Below are 18,899 nucleotides of genomic sequence, written 5' to 3' on the forward strand. Positions count from 1 at the left end.
AAACCCCTATTTCCAGTTATAACACCATTTTTAATCAGTTGTGAATTACAGATACTATGACTACATGAATACTTTGTGCTGCTGAATTTTTCTTTTTGTTTCTCCTAAAGTTGACAGTTAATTTGTTTTTCTTCCTTTGCTATTATTTCTAGGTACTGGTGACCTTTTCCAGAGAAGTGTCCAGGAAGTGGTGTGGGAAGAATCTGGATTATAGTGTCATAGGTGGGTACAGAAGAAGTGGGATGTGAGGAAGTTAAGTGGGTATAGTATAATCCACTCTTTCTACAAGTTAGGCTTTCAAAGTATGAGAGGGAGAGAGAACAGAAAAAAATGGAAAAGAAGAGGTTTAAAAATGTCGTATATAATGAAAGAAGTTTTTGGAAGAAAAAAATGTTCTTTCCAATCACAGACACAGGTGCTGGAATCAGCCTTGGACAGAAGAAAAATCATTTCCTCTAATACTAAGACAAAGGAAAGTGAAAGAAGGTATATTTGGATAAGTTCATCCAAATTTGTGACTAACAGCCTTACTTTGGAAAGTTGAAGAAAAGGTCAAATTCTTGGGGGTAGTGGGGAGATGGGCAGGTTATAACAGGGGCTTGGTGACAAGACATAGAATAGCTTTGGGGGACACATAAAATGTTACGGAAGGTCATGCTAAAGCATTGCTGAAAGATCTACTGAAGTTCAAGATTATATATCTGTGTAGCAACAAATCATATAATCTTTTTTTAAATTTTATTTTTAATTTTTTTAACATCTTTATTGGAGTATGATTGCTTTACAATGTTGTGTTAGTTTCTGCTGTATAACAAAGTGAATCAGCTATACGTATACTTATGTCCCCATATCTCTTCCCTCTTGCGTCTCCCTCCCACCCTCCCTATCCCACCCCTCTAGGTGGTCACAAAGCACCGAGCTGATCTCCCTGTGCTATGCGGCTGCTTCCCACTAGCGATCTATTTTACGTTTGGTAGTGTATATATGTCCATGCCACTCTCTCACTTCGTCCCAGCTTACCCTTCCCCTTCCCCATGTCCTCAAGTCCATTCTCTAGTAGGTCTGTGTCTTTATTCCTGTCATTTTTTTTTTTTAGATTCCATATATATGTGTTAGCATACGGTATTTGTCTTTCTCTTTCTGACTTACTTCACTCTGTATGATCTTATTCACCAGTGCTCAGCAGAAGAGCAGTGGATGTAGGTAGCTGCACAGACTGATCCAAGGTTAGGAGTTTATGGAACAGGATGGTAGGCAGGATTCTAAGAGGACCCCCAGTGATCCACACCCTTGCACAACTTGCTCTCTTTGAACGTAGGAACGACCTGTGAATATGATGGGATAGTCACCCCTACAATTAGGTTGTGTTTTATGGCACAACTGGCTTTAAGAAGGGGAGATTATTCTTGGTGGGCTTAAGCTAAGCGGGTGATTCTTTGAAGGGACTGAACTCTTCCTGGTGAAAGAGATTCAAAGTATGAGAGTTTCAACTGGAGAACCCAACATTTATTGAGCTTTACTGAAAGGCAGGCAGTGTTCTCGTTTAATCTTTAAAGAATCCCACAAGATAGGTACTACCCCCGTTTTGCAAGTGAAGAAACAGGCTCAGGGAGGTTGAGTGATTTGCCAGAGATTTCATAACAAAGTAGCAGAGCTGGAATTCAAACCTATATATTCAATTCCAAAGCTCATGTTCCTTTTAACTATTATACATATTGTCACCAGTTAGGGTAGCAGAAGTTGAGGCAGAAAAAAAGACTGGCACAGGTGCCTGTCTAACTCACCCAGTTAGGTTTAGATGTTTCCTTGTCTAAGCTTTCAATACCTTTGCACATGTCTCCATTAAAGCAGTTATATTCATATATTGTAGTTGTTTATTTATCCTGATAAAAAAAATTGGAGGTCCTTAAGAAAGAGATACTGATGATAATTGTAGTAACAGAACAGTAATAGTAGTTGGAAGGAAATGTAGTGGTAGTAATAATAGAAGTAGCAGTAAAAACACTCCCACAACTCAGTATCTCAGTAAATGTTTGATACCTACTGGGAACCGTGGCAAGGGTCATATGTAGATTACCTCATTCAAACCTCACACCTTACGGAAGAGTGCTATTGCTGTTCAAGGTCACAAAGCTAGCAGGCACTGGTGTCAAGACTGGGACCGAGGCTGTCTGATTCCACACCCTGGGTTCTTAACCACCATTCTCTTTCATTGCCTTCAGTTATGGTAATTTGGGGGAGGGGAGTTTTTCCCTTTTGCTCCGTTTTCTTTTTTTCTCTTTTTTAATGGACTCATGGAATGTAAAGGTTACTTAATAACTTTTTAGTGAAAACATGAACAAATCAGGAAATCTAGAGAAAGTAGTGTCCTTGAAATCCAAAGAGTCAAATTTATGTAAAGACAGCGGAGGAAAAAAGGCCGTGAAAGAGGATGAAGTTGTAGAGGCATTTATTTACACTGGAGCCAAGATTCCCAAGGGGACTTATGAGGGAGGGGCTAACAGTGAAACGCACACCTGGGAGGAGGGGACGCAGAAGAGTCTGAAATTGATCAATTGCCCGGGATGGCTAGACCTAGAGACAGAGCTGGATGGCCTGTCTGTTCTCAAGATTCCGAGGGGCTGCATGTGGTTTCTGGGCTCACTTCTCCCTCTAGGATACAGATGCAGTTTGGGGATGTCTAAGAACTGAGCCTGACACACATTATTTCATTTAATCCTCACCTGCCCTGTTGATAATGGGACTAGCCATCACCTATGGAGCCCTCGCTATCGCGTTCTTTTTAGCAGAGCAATGTGGTCGGTAACTGGAGTAGAAAGGAGTTTTTTGTTTTCCTTTTAAGTAAGAAGTAGATAATAAAGCTTTAGGGAACAAGGTTTTTTGAACTAAAATCTCTGCAGACTCAGAGCTCCACACTGATTCCTTCTCACTGTTCCTTAATCCCTTGCCCTCACCCACAGTGCTGAATTACAAGTAGCAGAAATGTACAGGATTTCATGAGAAGTCAAATGATGTTACAGCTATGCAAAAGGACAAAGCCAACCTCAAAATTCTTAACTGATGTCTCCTAAAGAAGTACTTTCCAAAAAGAAAGAGCCACAGCAGTTTATAATACAGATTTTGGTTTTTAGAGTTTCTATTTTTTATAGAGTTTCTATTTTTTGACTCAGAAGCATAATTTTATATTAACTTAGTGTGTCCTGTGCACATAATGGTCTAAACTTGTGCTCTCTAATATGGTAGCTACTAGTCACCTATGGCTATTTAAATGAATATTAAAAATTAAGTTCCTCAGTTGCATTAGCCACATTTCAAGTGCCCTAGACATACATGGTTAGCAGCTACCATCATCAGCAGTGCAGATACAGAACATTTCCATTACTGTGAAAAGTTCTATCGGACACCGCTAGTTTACAGATTATCACTGAAAATTCGAATCAACTTTGGAAATGGAATATAATCTTCTACACTGAACATCTTCCTTGTGAACCATAACTGCCTTATTGAAGAGATTTGTAAGTATGAAGAAGTGTACAACAGAAAGGGGGTGGGTTGAGGAATGGGGAAGTAGAAATGTCTGTTAAACTCCTAACTCAATATTCTATAATAGGGTTTCATGGATCAAGACATGGGAATAAAAATTAAGGTGAGAGGAGAGCGTATTAAGAAGAAGCCATATGCTAGGTGAGAACTAGATCTTGGCAGCAACTACAACTGAGGATGCCAAAAGGCTAAGGTACATGTGTCAATGTAGAGGACATTGACAGGGAGCTCCACACGACCTTCAGGACCTAGGATGATACGTGAATTTTGGTATTCTTGGTCCTATCTCTGCCTGTGGTTCTCAAAGTGTTGTCTTCAAAGTGTATTCTATGCAGCCCTGGGCGGGAGTGAGGACGTCCCTGGAATACTGAACTAGTAGTCACTGTATTCCTCACTGCCATGAACTTGCAGGGGGAAAACAAAAAAGCCAGTTTCAGTTAAGAATATTCTTGACATAGCAGTAAACATTTTTTATTAAATCTCAACTTAAGAAAATTATTCGTGGTGAAATGGGCAGTACACAAAGTATAAAGCCTTATATATATATAAAGTATAAAGCCTTTTTTTTTGTGTGTGTGCGGTACGCGGACCTCTCACTGTTGTGGTCTCTCCCGTCGAGGAGCACAGGCTCCGGACGCGCAGGCTCAGCGGCCATGGCTCACGGGCCCAGCCGCTTCGCGGCATGTGGGATCTTCCCGGACCGGGGCACGAACTCGTGTTCCCTGCATCGGCAGGCAGACTCACAACCACTGCGCCACCAGGGAAGCCCTTGAAAGTCTTTTATTAGTTATCCTATTACAGTCTTCTGCAACAAAAATGTGTGTGTATATCTATATAACATACATACACATGTATATAAATACACATATAACATTTCCTTAAGGATCTGTGACTATAAAACTAGAGTAAAAATTATATTGAAAAGTTTACAAGTTAGTCAATGCTAATAATAATTGTTAGTTGATAACCATCAGTTACTTAAGGTCTGAAATAGTTTTCATTAGTACTCAACTAAACCAACATAAATACATTTTGAGAATACTAAACATAAAAATAAAAATAAAATTTTATTAGAAAGCTATCATTAACACGTTTCCCCCCCAAATTAGTTCACATATCCATTGATGAATATTACCATTAGCATCAATTCTACTGATATTTTTAACAATTTGAGTGCTCAGAAACCTTGTTCACACAAATTGACAAATGGAAATAAAAGGAATTTGGTTAGAACCAACACTTGATTATTGAACTCCTTCAGAGTTTTACGCCAAAAAATATCACACACAATGATTTCAAGATTAAGCGGTATTTTTAATAATCTACCAGATGCTGAAAACAAAGAATTAGTAACTACCTAAATTGCATAAAGCTTTGTGACTTAGTCATTTGATTTAATCTGTCAACATCATTATCAGTACAATATGAATGACCCCCTGTTTGGAACCCAAGAGGATTTTACACTACAGGGAAATGTGCCAAGATAAGATCAGAACTGAGAGGGCATCTTTTTTTTCTAAAGTGGAAGAAAGGCAATTTTAAGACTCCCGCCTGAGGGTAGGGTCCCTGAAGCACCCAGCTCTGAGACTCAAAGGACTGCAAAGAAAGAAGCAGTTCTTAATGGGCACGTGAGAGCTCTCTGTGGCTGTCCCTCAAGGTTCAGCCCAGAGGGAGCCGGATGTTTGCCTAAAAATGTCCATCTCCCAGTCTCCTCCTGGAAGGCAAAGGTTTGATGGCAAACCTTACAAGCTGCCGCCTGAGGTTCTAGAGTCTAACTGAGGATGCATCTAGGGGCTGGCTGCCATCCTCCTCAGAGTCCAGGGGCCTGGGGTCACTTCCCCTGCCTCCTCACTCCTGCTTGCTGGAAAAACAAAACCAGGCTGCTAGCTTGTACACATGTCTGGTGCCCCAGCTTTTGCAGCTGCCTCCTGAGGGACAGGCCCTGGATCTCCTGGCTCTGACAAGTGGAGCTTGCATTCACTAGTCTTATAGGACTACAGCAAACAAAGAAGCAGTTTTTAAACAGACACAGGAACAATGTCCCCTCATGGCAATACACCTAAGCTCAGTGTAGAGGGAGCAGGCAAACACCCATCTTTGTTCTCCCTGGAAGGGTCTTAACTACCTACTTTCCCAGCTGTTACAAATGATCACATAAAAATACTAAGGATCACAAGAAACTACTATAAGCAATTATTTGCCAACAAATCAGATAACCTAGAAGAAATGAATAAATTCCTAGAAACATAAAATTTACCAAAACTGAAATCACGAAGAAACAGAAAATCTAAAAAGACCAATTACTAGGAAGCAGATTGAACCAGTAATCAAAAACTATCCCCCCCAAAAAAAGTCCAGGACCAGATCACTTCACTGGTGAATTCCATGAAATATTTAAAGAAAAATTAATACTAATCCTTCTCAAAGTCTTCCAAAAAATCAAAGAGGAGGGAACACTTTCAAACTCATTTTACGAGGCCAGCATTATATCCTGATACCAAAGCCAGAGAAGGATTCTACAAGAAAAGAAAATTACAGGCCAATATTCCCAATGAACATAGAAAAATCTTCAATGAAGTATTAGCAAAACAAATTCAACAGGGTCATACACAATGATCAAGTGGGATTTATTCCAGGGATGCAAGGATAGTTCAACAACTGCTAATTAATAAATGTGATACATCAAATTAGCCAAATGAAGGATAAAAGTCTTATGATCATCTTAATAGATGCATAAAAAGCAAATGATAAAATTCAACATCTTTTCATGATAAAAACTCTCAACAAATAGAAGGAATGAATGTACCTCAACATGGTAAAGGCCATATATGACAACCCCACAGCTAACATCATAGTCAATGGTAAAAAGCTGAAAGCTTTTCCTCTTAGATTAGGAAAAGGACGAGGATGGCTACTACTCTTGCCACTTCTATTCAACAGATATTGGAGGTCCTAGCCAGAGAAATTAGGCAAGAAAAAGAGAGTGAAAACATCCATACCAGAAAGGAAGAAGTAAAATTGTCTCTATTTGCAGACGACCTGATAGTACACATAGAAAATCCTAAAGACTCCACCAAAAAGCTATTAGAACAAATGAACAAGTTCAGTAAAGCTTTAGGACACAAAATCACTATACATAAGTCGGCTGTGTTTGGATACACTAACAACAAAATATCACAAAGAGAAGTTATGAAAACAATCCGATATACAATAGCATCAAAAATAATAAAATATTTAGGAATAGATTTAACCAAAGAGGTGAAACATCTATACACCGAAAACTATAAAACACTGATGGAAGAAGACACAAATAAATGGAAAGAGATTTTGTATTCATGAATAGGAATAATTAATATTGCTAAAATATCTATACTATGCACAGATATCCACAGAACGAAGGGAATCATAAAAATTCCAATGTCATTTTTCACAGAAATAGAAAACAAATCCTAAAATTTGTATGGAGCCATAAAAAACCCTAAATAGCCAAAGCAACCTTGATAAAGAAGAGCAAATCTGGAGCTATCACACTTCCTGATTTCAAACTATCTTCAAAAAATACATACTAAATATATGTATATTATATTATAGCAATCAAAAAAGTATGGTATTGGTTAAAAACAGACACATAGATCAATGGAACAATATAGAGAGCCCCAAAATAAACCCATGCATATATGGTCAATTAATATACACACATACAATGGAGTATTTATTCAGCCTTAAAAGGAAGGAAATCCTGCCATTTGTGACAACATGGATGAACCTGGAGGGCATTATGCTAGGTGAAATAAGCCAGACAGAAAAAGATAAATAGGGCTGAAATCATTTATATGTGGAATCTTAAAAAAAAAAACAAAAAGTTGAACTTCTAGAAACAGAGTAGAATCGTGGTTGACAGGAGCTGAGGTGGGGAGTTGGGTGGAGGAGCTGGGGAGAGGCTGATAAAAGGGCACCAACTTTCAGTTATAAGATGAATAAAGCCTGAGGATCTAATGCACATTAATCACAACTGTAATTAACAATATTGTACTGTATGCTTTAAAGTTAAGAGAGTAGATCTTAAATGTTCTCACCAAAAAAAAAAAAAAAGTAAATATGTGAGCTGATGAATGTGTTAATTCGATGGTGGGAATCTTTTTACAATGTGTGTATGTATATGTATATAAATATACATAAAATCATGTTGCACACTTTAAATATTCTACAAGTTTTTATTTGTCAATTATATCTCAATAAAGCTGAAGGGAAAAAAAAAAAAAGAAATGAGTTGCAAAAACTGTGCAGCACCCTGGAAGGGCATCTGAGGTAATGAACATATCAGCTGTGATCTTACAGATAAATAACAAGAAAGGTCCTCCAAGAAAGCAGAAAAGGACTGCTTGCCAAATTGGACGTATATCAAGTGCTTCCTTTACCAAATAGGAGCTTTTGTTGAAATAGGCTGCATTCTCCACAATTCTATATTTTATATGCAGTCACCTTTAATTTATGCTACATACAACATACTACAAGGAGCCATAGCCAGATCTGATTAAAGCTTCATGTCACTCAGAGGTCCCGGATGAGATTTTGAGACAGATAATGTAACTGGATGAGACTTTGAAGTGGTCTTCTTTGGGAAAGGCAGGAAAGGTATTTCACACAGTATGTATGTATGGAGTGAAGAGTGTGTATGAATGTTGAAAAGTCAGTGAGCTGAGTACGACAAATTTTGTTAGCAGCTACTCAATGGAGAGTATCCTCTTCTTATCCTTATTTTGTTAGGGGCCACTATGTGCCAGACTCAAGAAACCTATCATGACTGATCTAAACCTTTGCTAGACACCTACTTTCCTAAACTCGCTTGCAACTATGGGTGACCAAGTAACCCAGTTCTGGTCAATGAGAATTAAGGGAAGGTGGGTGAGTGATTTTTGAAAATAATTTTGTTTCTTGAGGAAAGCTGCTGTACTGTCCTCCCCTCTTCTTCCTGCCTTGAATGCAGACATGATATGTGGAACCATAGGCGCCATCTTGAGACTATGAGGCAGTAAATGTGAAGACATATAAGAAAAAAAGACCAGGAAGATGCTATGTGTTGAAATGTGTCCCCCCCCACCCCATCCAAAGATATGTTGGAGTCCTAACCCCTAGTACTGTAAAATGTGACCTTATTTTGAAATAGGGTCTTTACAGAGGTAATCAAGTTAAAATGAGGTCACTAGGGTGGGCCCTAATTCAATTTGACCTTATAAAATGCTATTATATATCTGTATCTGTGTCATTATAAAAAGCAGAAAGTTGGGACACAGATACAGACACAGGGCAAAGGCAATGGGAAGATGAAGGCAGAGACTGGGGTGATGTAGCAGAAATCAAGGAACAGCAAGGATTGCCATCAAACCACAAGTGAGGAAGGGGGCAAGGAACAGATTCTCCCTCAGGGCCCTCGGAAGTAACCAACCCTGCTGATACCCTGATCTTGGACTTCCAGGCTTCAGAAATGTGCGACACCCAAAGCACTCTTAAGGAAGAAGAGCAAACCTTGGAGGTGTCATGCTCCCTGGTTTCAAACTATACTACAAAGCTATAGTAATCAAAACAGTACAGTACTGGCACAAAAAAAGATACACAGACCAAGGGAACAGAATAGAGAGCCCAGAAAAAAACCCACACTTATACGGGCGATTAATCTATGACAAAGGGGGCAAGAACAGACAATGGGGAAAAGACAGCTTCTTCAATAAATGAAACTAATATAATATTGTATGTTACCTATACTTCAATAAAAAGTATTTTAAGAATATAGAAAGTTAAAGGGAGAGTGCAAGAATGCAAGAGGAATTTTATTCTGCAATGAAATAAAAGAAAAAGTATGGAAAAAGAAAAGAGCTATGAGACAATACATTTGTTGTTTAAGTCACCCAGTTTGTGACACTTTGTTACTGTAGCTCTAGGACATGAATACAGGTGATGAAGCAGAAAAAGAGAAATAGTCTGGCCCTTGATAATATCCTTAAGCTTAGTAGCAAGCCCTAGAGCCACCTTCCTTCTAACTTCGCGTGTGAGGAAAATAAAAACCAAACCTTTTGGTCTGAGCTAGCATTAGTTTCATACTCTGTTACTTGAAAAATATAACAGATGACTTTTCAATCAGTCTTGAATAATAAATAGGGTTTTGACAGATATGGATAGGAGGAGATGAATGAGCAAAGTCACTGGCTAAAGGGGCCAGTGCAGCAGAGGTTCTATTCAGGGCACAGAGGTAGACAGCTGGACCACTGGTGTTAGGAGGAAGAGATAACGGATAACAAAGTGGAAATGTAACTGGAGCCAGGTTGTGGAAGGTGTTTAACAATATGCTAAGGTTTGTCTACTGTCAAGAGGCAATCAATACTGGAAGTTTTAATAGGAAAATAAAAGGATCAGAACTGAACTTGAATAGTAGAAGTAAGTAGTATGTACTGAAATAGTGAGAGAGTAGAGACAGAAAGATCCATATAAAAGATAACAGAGCTGCAATTAAAATAATGGAGGAGGATGTGGAAAAGAGGAGGTCAGGATGAGATACTAAAAAAAGTGGGCGTAGCAGGTAGGGCGCGAGGTAGTAAAATGACCGTTTTAGTCCCGAGTGTTGAGAGAATTGTAATCAAACACATTGGTATGACTTGGGAAACTCTAAAAACAGTGGCATCTAAGTTCCATCCCCAGAAACTCTTATTTATGGGGAGATGGGTGTGGAAGGGTTGTTGGGATATTACAATGAGGGTCATACCGGCTAATTTCAGAAGCAATACTCAACTGACATTATTGCATTTGTCCTATTTTAAATACAAACTTTTATGTCTTCACTCACTCAACAACTGGCACTGGATTACGATGGTGATAGAGATTGTTTGCCCTCAGGGCATTTACAATCTTTACCAAATGCGAGTTTTGGCTTAAATATAGCTCTAAATCTACTTTCTTGAGTATTTGTTTTCTATCAGAACAGAAAATCGAGACGGAAACATACAAATCTTCTGGTGGTCCTTATGAGATAAAAAATGCTTTATCCATTTTTATTTTTATTTTTTTTCTGTTTGAGTGAAAAAAGAGAGAAGGTCTTTTATGGGATAATGAAACAATGAGTAAGATAAGCTATTAAGAGGGAAGATTGTGATATCATAAGCTATAAAAGTAAATATATAAAAATAATCTATATAGATATTTTATATCATATAAATTATACTATATTAATATTTATAAATTAAGCTACATCTGAACAATAATTTCTGCTTTATATTTGATAAAAAGTAGATTTAAAAAATAGAACCTAATGGGTCCTAATATAATTGTTTTCCAGAAAAAATTCATTCAATAATTAATTCATATCGTTCCATACTTTAATGGTCTTTCTCAAGTGCAACCAGCTTCATAGGAGGCACATGGTATTGAGCCAAAATACACAACTTATTTCAGGTTTTCCAACAAAGATGTATTTAGAAATAGAATTAGCACCTAGAAATTCACCCCATAACTCGCCAAGCCACAGCTTTACTTTTTTGGAGTTATCTAGTAAATTAGTCTCTTCCTTTTGTTGCTAAATGCAAGTACTTTCTGGTCCCATCACAGCTCATGCTGGACAGGAGAAGAGGGTAGAGAATTCATGAGGAAAAGACTCACTCTTCATTTCAGTACCTTAGAAAGGGTTGTAGAAGGAAGGAAGTGAGGATGGATGAGTCGAAGGAGAGCTTGATGCTACTTAATGTAATGAAAATTTAAACGCTTTGAGATAATCTTATATATGACTTTCAGTAACACGTGAATTTCAAATTCTATTGCAAGTAAAATAAAAGAATGATTACTTAAAAACTTTTCTTTATATTTCTGTCATGGGTTTCATTTAAATTGTTCTTGGACTACTGTCCTTGGTATATGATGTTTACTCTTTTATAAGACAGATTTAAATTGAACCACCTTTACTAACAATAGCTACCAATTTCCCAAAAGGAAGATACAGAATAGCCCAACAAGATTATACAAATACCATGCATACTCACTCATGGTGATGAGAATCTGGAGAAAAATGAACCATTCTCTTGTTACTGACTGGGCCAGGAGTGGTCACCTGAAAGGAGATTTAAAACCAAAAACAGGTCACCGTTGAGTGTGTAAAAAGGCAGTGAATAACAGGGATGTTTTCATTTGAGGACATCCACTCTGAAATGGAGAATATAACGATTCTCAAAACCTAAGACACAACTGCATGGACCAAAAGATACTTTAATTCCTGGTAACAATGTGCTATTTGTTTTAGTCTAGCATAGTTCCTCAGCTAGAATTTTAAGACTATTTAAAAAGTACCTTCATAACAGAAAAAAAAAAAATCTTTCTTAAGAACTAGACCACTGACTCTCATTTCCAAATACTGTACAACTGCAAATATATTTAAATGTATATAAAAAAAGGTTTACTTAATTAGATTAGTGTTGAGAAGGTGATATTTCCTAGGACCAACGTGTTTGTAGTTAACTCCTAAATGTAAATAACATGTATTATAATGCACACGTTTTAAATGCATACAAATTAGGGGTTTGGGATTAAACTATACTCACTGCTGTATATAAAATAGATAAGCAACAAGGACCTGCTGTACAGCACAGGGCACTATATTCATTACCTTGTAATAACCTAGAATGAAAAAGAATCTGAAAAAGAATATATACATATATATATGTATAACTGAATCACTTTGCTGTATATCTGAAACTAACACAACATTGTAAATCAACTGTGCTTCAGAAAAATTGCATTCAAAGACTTAAGTCAAGGAAGTAGTGAGTAGTCCTTTTTATAGTTTTCCCATAAAGTTAGGAATTATTTGTGTATTTACATAGAACAAAATGTAATTTCACTTAAGGGAAAAAATTTTATTCCTTTATTTCTAAATCAAATTAAAAAGCTGAGAAAGAATTCAAGGTTCAACTTTTTTGATATTGCAAGCTATTCCCATTTTTAAAGAAAATGTCACAACTTTCCTATCCTATAGCGGGTTCTCAACGGGAACATAAAAACAGCACGAATCCACCATCACAAATGATGAAACATAAACTGACAGCAAAAGGCTTTACATTATGGTCCGCTGTATTAAAAAAAAAAAATCCCTCTGTAATTATAGAAGTGCCACTTAACGTACAGAATCCAAAAAGGCATGATGAGGCAACAAATACCCCTCAGAAGAAACGAACATTTTCAAAAATGTTATTTTGTCCTGTATCAATTGGGTAACGTGGATGCCAGCACACACTGAAACTCTAAGAAATGCAAATACTGCAAATGTGCACAGATGATGACATTAATAACCCTATGGTTTGAGCACCACAGGTAAACATGTGGCTCAACTCCAGGACTACATCCTGCATTCATCTCAAAATGAGGTTTTCATGCTATTCCAGTGGGTAACCCTGGAATATAGTAATCCATTTTCTACACAGTGGCTATGAGAAAAGCCGACTGCGCCTATGTCATGCTTTGTTAGAGGTTCATGATCACATTATCTCATGGTGGACCTGACACTTTTATTCAGTTTACAGTATGTTCTATGTACAGGCAACTTATTTCCTTTGCCAGGGCTGCTGACAACCTTTTCCACACTATATTAATCTTGTTTACTGACTTTATCTTGGTACAAATATCAGAAAACTGAACTTTTTATCTCAGAGAAAGAATAAACAAAGTGTTGACAGAAGCAGAAGCTATTTTCAGGGCTAAAATTGCTTGTTTACCTGCAGCTATACTTATGGAAAAATGTTTAAGTCTTCCTCTGGCTTGAAATACGTAATCTGAAATTTAATAAATGAAGAAATTTCACATATACCCATGTGATAAATTGCCTGATGAAAACAATGCAACTGAATACAACAAAACAGAATTTATAACTAATATATACCACAATACAAATGTAAGCTTTCAATCTAGTCAGAAATAATCATACTATGTATTTCTCAGAAATCATATATAGAAACTATAAGCTCAATTCAATTGCTGTAAATAACTCACAAAAGATTTACAATATCAAATGTAGCTATTTAAATGACTCTACATATTTACCTAGTACATGGCCCTTTTTAAAAAAAAAAAGAGGTGAATATCCTTCACTGTTATTTCAAGTCAATTTTGGTTTTACTTTTAAAGATATGTAAAGAGGCATAATTTAGAACTTTTTAAATGAAATAAAGAAACACTGAGATCCATCCATGATGATCTTAGGGTCAATGACACTGGCCTGCCTCAGGAGTAAGCTATTCTAACAACAGGAATCTTTTGCAACTTTAGTGACTAGACATGCTTACCAAAAATCTGAGGGTAAGATCTTAGTATAGAATTCAGCTTATGGAAATCAGGGCTATACTGGAGTTTCAGTGTTTTTTAAACTTGAAAACATGTATTTAATATGATTGATTATTAGTAGATACTTCAAAGAATTATAAAATGTCAAGAAACATTCTTACAGAATTCTTCCTAAAAATTTATAATTTGGGGTTAATCTTTCTAAAAATAAAATGAAGCAACTTAAAATATCAGGTCAAAGTATTAATTTCTAGTAAATGATTAAGTATGGTGATTATTTTATTCTCCAAAAAATATGCCTTCCAGGTATTACAGAAATGTCTTAGAAAGAAATCACAAATTAAAAAAAAATCATAACTCTTTAAATATCCCATAAGATATTCATGTTGTAAAAGTTATTTGTTAGAAAAAGTAGATTTTATTTCAAAAGGTCAGATAAGAAACAGGTATTCTGTTCTTCATGAGAAATAGTATCTCCACAATCCAATTCCTGTTATTTGTTAAAACTCTGGAAACAATCTTTTATATAATTAGCCAATATTTACTGATAAGAATCTTAAACATCACACTATATGCCCTGAATTTTTATGATTCATTTGTTAAATATTACTAGGTCAATAGTGACTACAATCCTAAATAAAGTAGGCATATTTCTTTTCAGTATCTATGTTTATTATGCAAATTATTAAATTAAAAAAATAAAGTCAAAGTTAGATAGGAATGAATGGTCTCTGGATAGCATAGTGTTTATGTCAACTTCTGGCCTTACTAGATTGTGAAATAAACTATAATGCTAAAAGATCACATGGATCTCAGTTTTTACTGTTGTTACTTACAATCAAGTTATCAACCTTAGAAAATCAGAAATGTAGTAGTTACTAGACGAAAACTTAATAACAGCTGTACAAGTACCACTATCAAAATTCATAAGGTCAATAAGTACCAATATAAGGGAAATTGAGCCAAATGATTTCAATGACAAAATATCTTTAGCAGTTTTATTAGATACATTAAAAGAAATTTCTTATTTTTTCTATCACTGACTTATCAACACTGATTTTATGACTTTCCTTCAAAGATAGACAGAACAGCTGGTTTTATACCTCATTTTCACTTTGTTATTATTACCAAACCCACTGCATCTCATCCCATTCTTCTATAATTAGATGGCTGAATGAACTACTTCGCATATCAGGTAAACTTACCTGAGACACAACGGTCTTATGAGATTAATAATGAGTTTGTTCAACATGAATGATATCCTACTTATGTTCTCAATGAATAAGATTCCTTCTATAAATTCAGGAGATGTTATGTCTCCATAGAAGCACAAGAAACCATCATCCTTTCTTCTCTGCCTCTAGTAGAGCCATTGTCCTCCAACTTTTCTCTCACTTACAATTATATTTTGCTTTCCAAATGCTATTCTGCTTCAGTGCCTACACTGACAAACACTTAGGGTGGCAGGCTGCCATTCAAAAGAAGGCCTTTCAGTTTTGTGAGAACTGGTCAATCAAATCCACCCGGCCTCCAGGCTACAGCGAGACATTGTCTGAGCCTCCCTGCCAGTTTGTCAAGACCCAGAAGCTTCCTGCTTCTCTAAGGACCATTATTAATTTGACTCAACTTCTCTGAAGAAAGAAACAAGCCTTTAAAGTTTAGAAGGCTCTGCATGAAGGCCCCCCACCCCCGGTACATTCAATAAATGTGTCAGTCAAATATATGTGGCAGATACTAAGGAAAACAACTCAACAGCAAGAGGCTTAAAAATAGGACTTTAAACCCTGGGGGTAAGAAGTAAGGAAAGGAAAGCAAAGAGGTGGAAGGAAACTAACTTAACTATAGTTGCTAGTCTATACATTATCTTCATTTAAAAACAAGCCCAAGAAAATCATATTCTAAATGTTTTGCAATAGTTGATTTTAATTAATAGTTGTTAAATGAACGTGTATAATGTCTATCTTTTAATCACATACAGAAGAATGAAGAAAGATTCTCCAGAAGTATTTCAAATGAGGGCACCTGAGTTTACATAAGTGTTCTAAAAATTTGGTACAAGATAGTTGGGAGAATGAATAAAATATTTCATTGTGTCACCTATCCTCATATATAATATTACAGAATGGTCACGATTCACAAAAGGCACAATTTATTTGGGGATGGAAAGCATTCAAGAAAATAACATTAGAATTACTTCTAAAACAACATACAAAAAAGTAGAAATTACTTTTCATGCTTTTCAACATGTCGATTTTCTCATTCCAGAGCCATCCATAGCTCCACACTGAAAGCAAAATTAAAACTAATGAGAAATGCATTTGAAGCCCTCTCTAATCTCATCCCTGCTTTCCACTGTGATCCTTCTCTCCAGCTCCTGATACAGTAGTTGATTGTTCCTTGTTCTAAACCCCAAACTGCTCTGCTTGATACAATTCAACAAATATTTACTAGTTACCTATTGTGTATATAAAATCATGCTTAAATTTACTATATAATGAGTGGTATATGGTTCCCATTCAGTTGGGTGACTTTAGTTGTATCGTTACGTTGATCGTTACATTGATTTAGTTATATTGTTACAAATATTACTAATCTTTTTTATATAATGATAAAGTTCTGTGTTAAGGGACCCCTCTAATTCCAAGGTGTTTTTTTTTGTTTGTTTGTTTGTTTTAAAGAAAGAAAGATAAGTAAATAATTCATGTGCTAATGTTTGGGATTTTATAAAATCTAATAACATTACAGAAAGATGTACTAGGTTCTCATCATTATTCATACCTTTAAGTATACCAATATTCATAAACATTCTTGCTCTTATCAGCAGAGCTCACCCTGGTAAGATTTTAGGGGAAAAAAACCTCTTTTTAGGATCTATGCAGCATCTACTATTCATAGCCTTCACGTTATCTAAATTATATTGTAGTAGATGTAAGACAGTGAGTGAATCTGATGACTTTTACCTGGGTGTCAAGGTTAAAGATTCCACATTGTTCCATTATACTTTTACTATGCAATTTTTAACCCTTCTTGGAAGGATGTAAGCATGAACAGCCCAACAATAAAAGTGTGATAATGACTACCCATGACACATCAAGAATTAATACAATTTGTAGAAATATTTTTGTGATTAATGATGACACTCCTATTCTTTATCAGTCTTTCCTGCTTATAAGGTAAGTTTTCACAGGCAAGATGGCTAAAGTGAATCGACATCATTATCCTCAAACACTAGATGAAGAAACTAACACCCACTGAGGTGGGGGCACATCACACCCAGATTACAAAGACTAAAAACAGAGCTAGATTTGAACCTACGTTGTTCTATCCACAATTTACTAAGTTTCCCCTACAGGGGACCACACAAAGGAGACAATACATCAAAACAAGTGTTTTTTGTATTTGGGGATTTGCCACAGGAGATGCTGGCTTGAATCTAGAATACACTCTTGGAAAATCTTCAGCCTAGAAATATACATTCAAGGACATTCTGGTCTTTACTTGTAACTTCAGGGTAACCTACAGGGCTATTTTAAATATAGGCAAGAGTGAGCATGGCAGCTTAAACAGGGTTGTCAGCCCATGTTATGGAGAGGCTAACAAGAATAACAAATGGCTCCACCGCTAGTCATTACAGGCAAAGTAGTAAAAGAAATTTAAAAATCGCACTAGAGAGGAGTAAACATTTCATGATGAGAATATGTGAAGAAACTTGGAAAATTTGAGAGCTTGGACTATTTTTTTCCTTCAAAAGCAGATAACAATGTAAATGTGAGATTACACCTTCAAACCAGAAAGGTTTTATAAAGAATCAAAAAATCACAGGAAATAAAGCACAGAGAAGCACAAGGCTATCCTTTCAACTGAGGATTACCCTTTCTGGCAGGAAGCGTATGTGTCAAACGGAAGATGCTAACCTTTTAGCTGCCAGTATCACATGAAGTAGTGACTGAAGACAGACTTCAGGTAATCTGGAAGTAATCTTAGTACATTTTCAAGTAATAGCAGCACATATACCTCTTTAAAAGAATTCTCAAAATGCGAATTATACTAAGCAGATAGAGGTGTGGAAATACACACACATACATATGTGTATATATGAGACAACATTAGCAATTCTTCTGTTTTCATTCTAAAACTAAACAACGTAATTGTTTTAAATCTTCTCTTTTAACAGTTTTTTCCTAGTTAAAATAAGTCAGCATTAATAATTAATAACTTAGAATTATTGGCCTATTAGAATAATAATACTTCTAATTATTAAGTGCATAAATTCTCATTTCTGGCCTACAAAATAATGAATGATCTAAATGTTTTAATAGAAAGATTAATCACTACATAATTAAAATACAAATACAGCAAAATTTTTTTTTCTCACGACTCCACGGTAATTTTTCTTTTCTTTTTTTTGAGTAAGGAACTAAAAACTAACCAGCTCGGAATGATGGCCAATAGTGATTAAAGAAAGAGTTTCACTTTGCCATCCAGTTTTAGTAGCAAGCTGTGAGTGGCCTCTGCTGGCTGACCAAAGCCTTCTTAAATCACTCATTCATGATGCTTGCAATACCATAGGCTTCAAGAAAATAAGGATAGGTCCACAGGTGTTTACACAAAATCCATTGTGCATAAAGATCTGCCTTTTATAAGAGTAAATGCCAAAGTAATAAATAAAATGTGCACAAGATGGTGTAAAAAACTTTATAATCTCATCCCACTGCAACATACTTAGATTATACTCCAAATCTATACATCTTCTAAAATTTGAATTTATAAGCCATAAGAGTATGAATGTAGATTATCTTATTCAATTCACATCAAGCAATTCACATCTACATTTAAAAATAAGCATTTTCTTGAGGTTCATTTTACACACCTACACACAAACCTTTTCTCAAAATTAAGTGTATAATGCAGGGGAATGCAAAGAAAGACTGAAATAAAAACCTTTTAAACAATTAGTCATTAAAAAAGGCATTAACATTTTATATGATGGTTTACGAAGATACTAGCCGGAAACACAGTAAAGCAAAACAATTTGAAAGATT

General features: G+C 35.9%; 1 protein-coding gene across 8 annotated transcripts in view; it reads right to left on the reverse strand.

The window, feature by feature from the left end:
* The window catches only part of GPATCH2 (G-patch domain containing 2), a 187,991-nt gene that overhangs the window by 76,222 nt on the left and 92,870 nt on the right, over positions 1-18,899 (reverse strand). For all 8 annotated transcript variants that reach the window (XR_016392013.1, XR_002645345.3, XR_016392015.1 and 5 more), the window contains exon 6: positions 11,568-11,635. Coding sequence is in view for 4 of the 8 variants with exons in the window: in XM_089906860.1 (XP_089762986.1) it covers positions 11,568-11,635 (68 nt within the window). In the remaining 4 variants the exon portion in view is untranslated. The remainder of the gene's footprint in view (positions 1-11,567; positions 11,636-18,899) is intronic.

This window comes from Delphinapterus leucas, chromosome 1 (genome assembly GCF_059928025.1).
Source record: "Delphinapterus leucas isolate spDelLeu-1000000601 "Yukka" chromosome 1, BTC_Dleu_Yukka2, whole genome shotgun sequence".
NCBI lineage: Eukaryota > Metazoa > Chordata > Mammalia > Artiodactyla > Monodontidae > Delphinapterus > Delphinapterus leucas.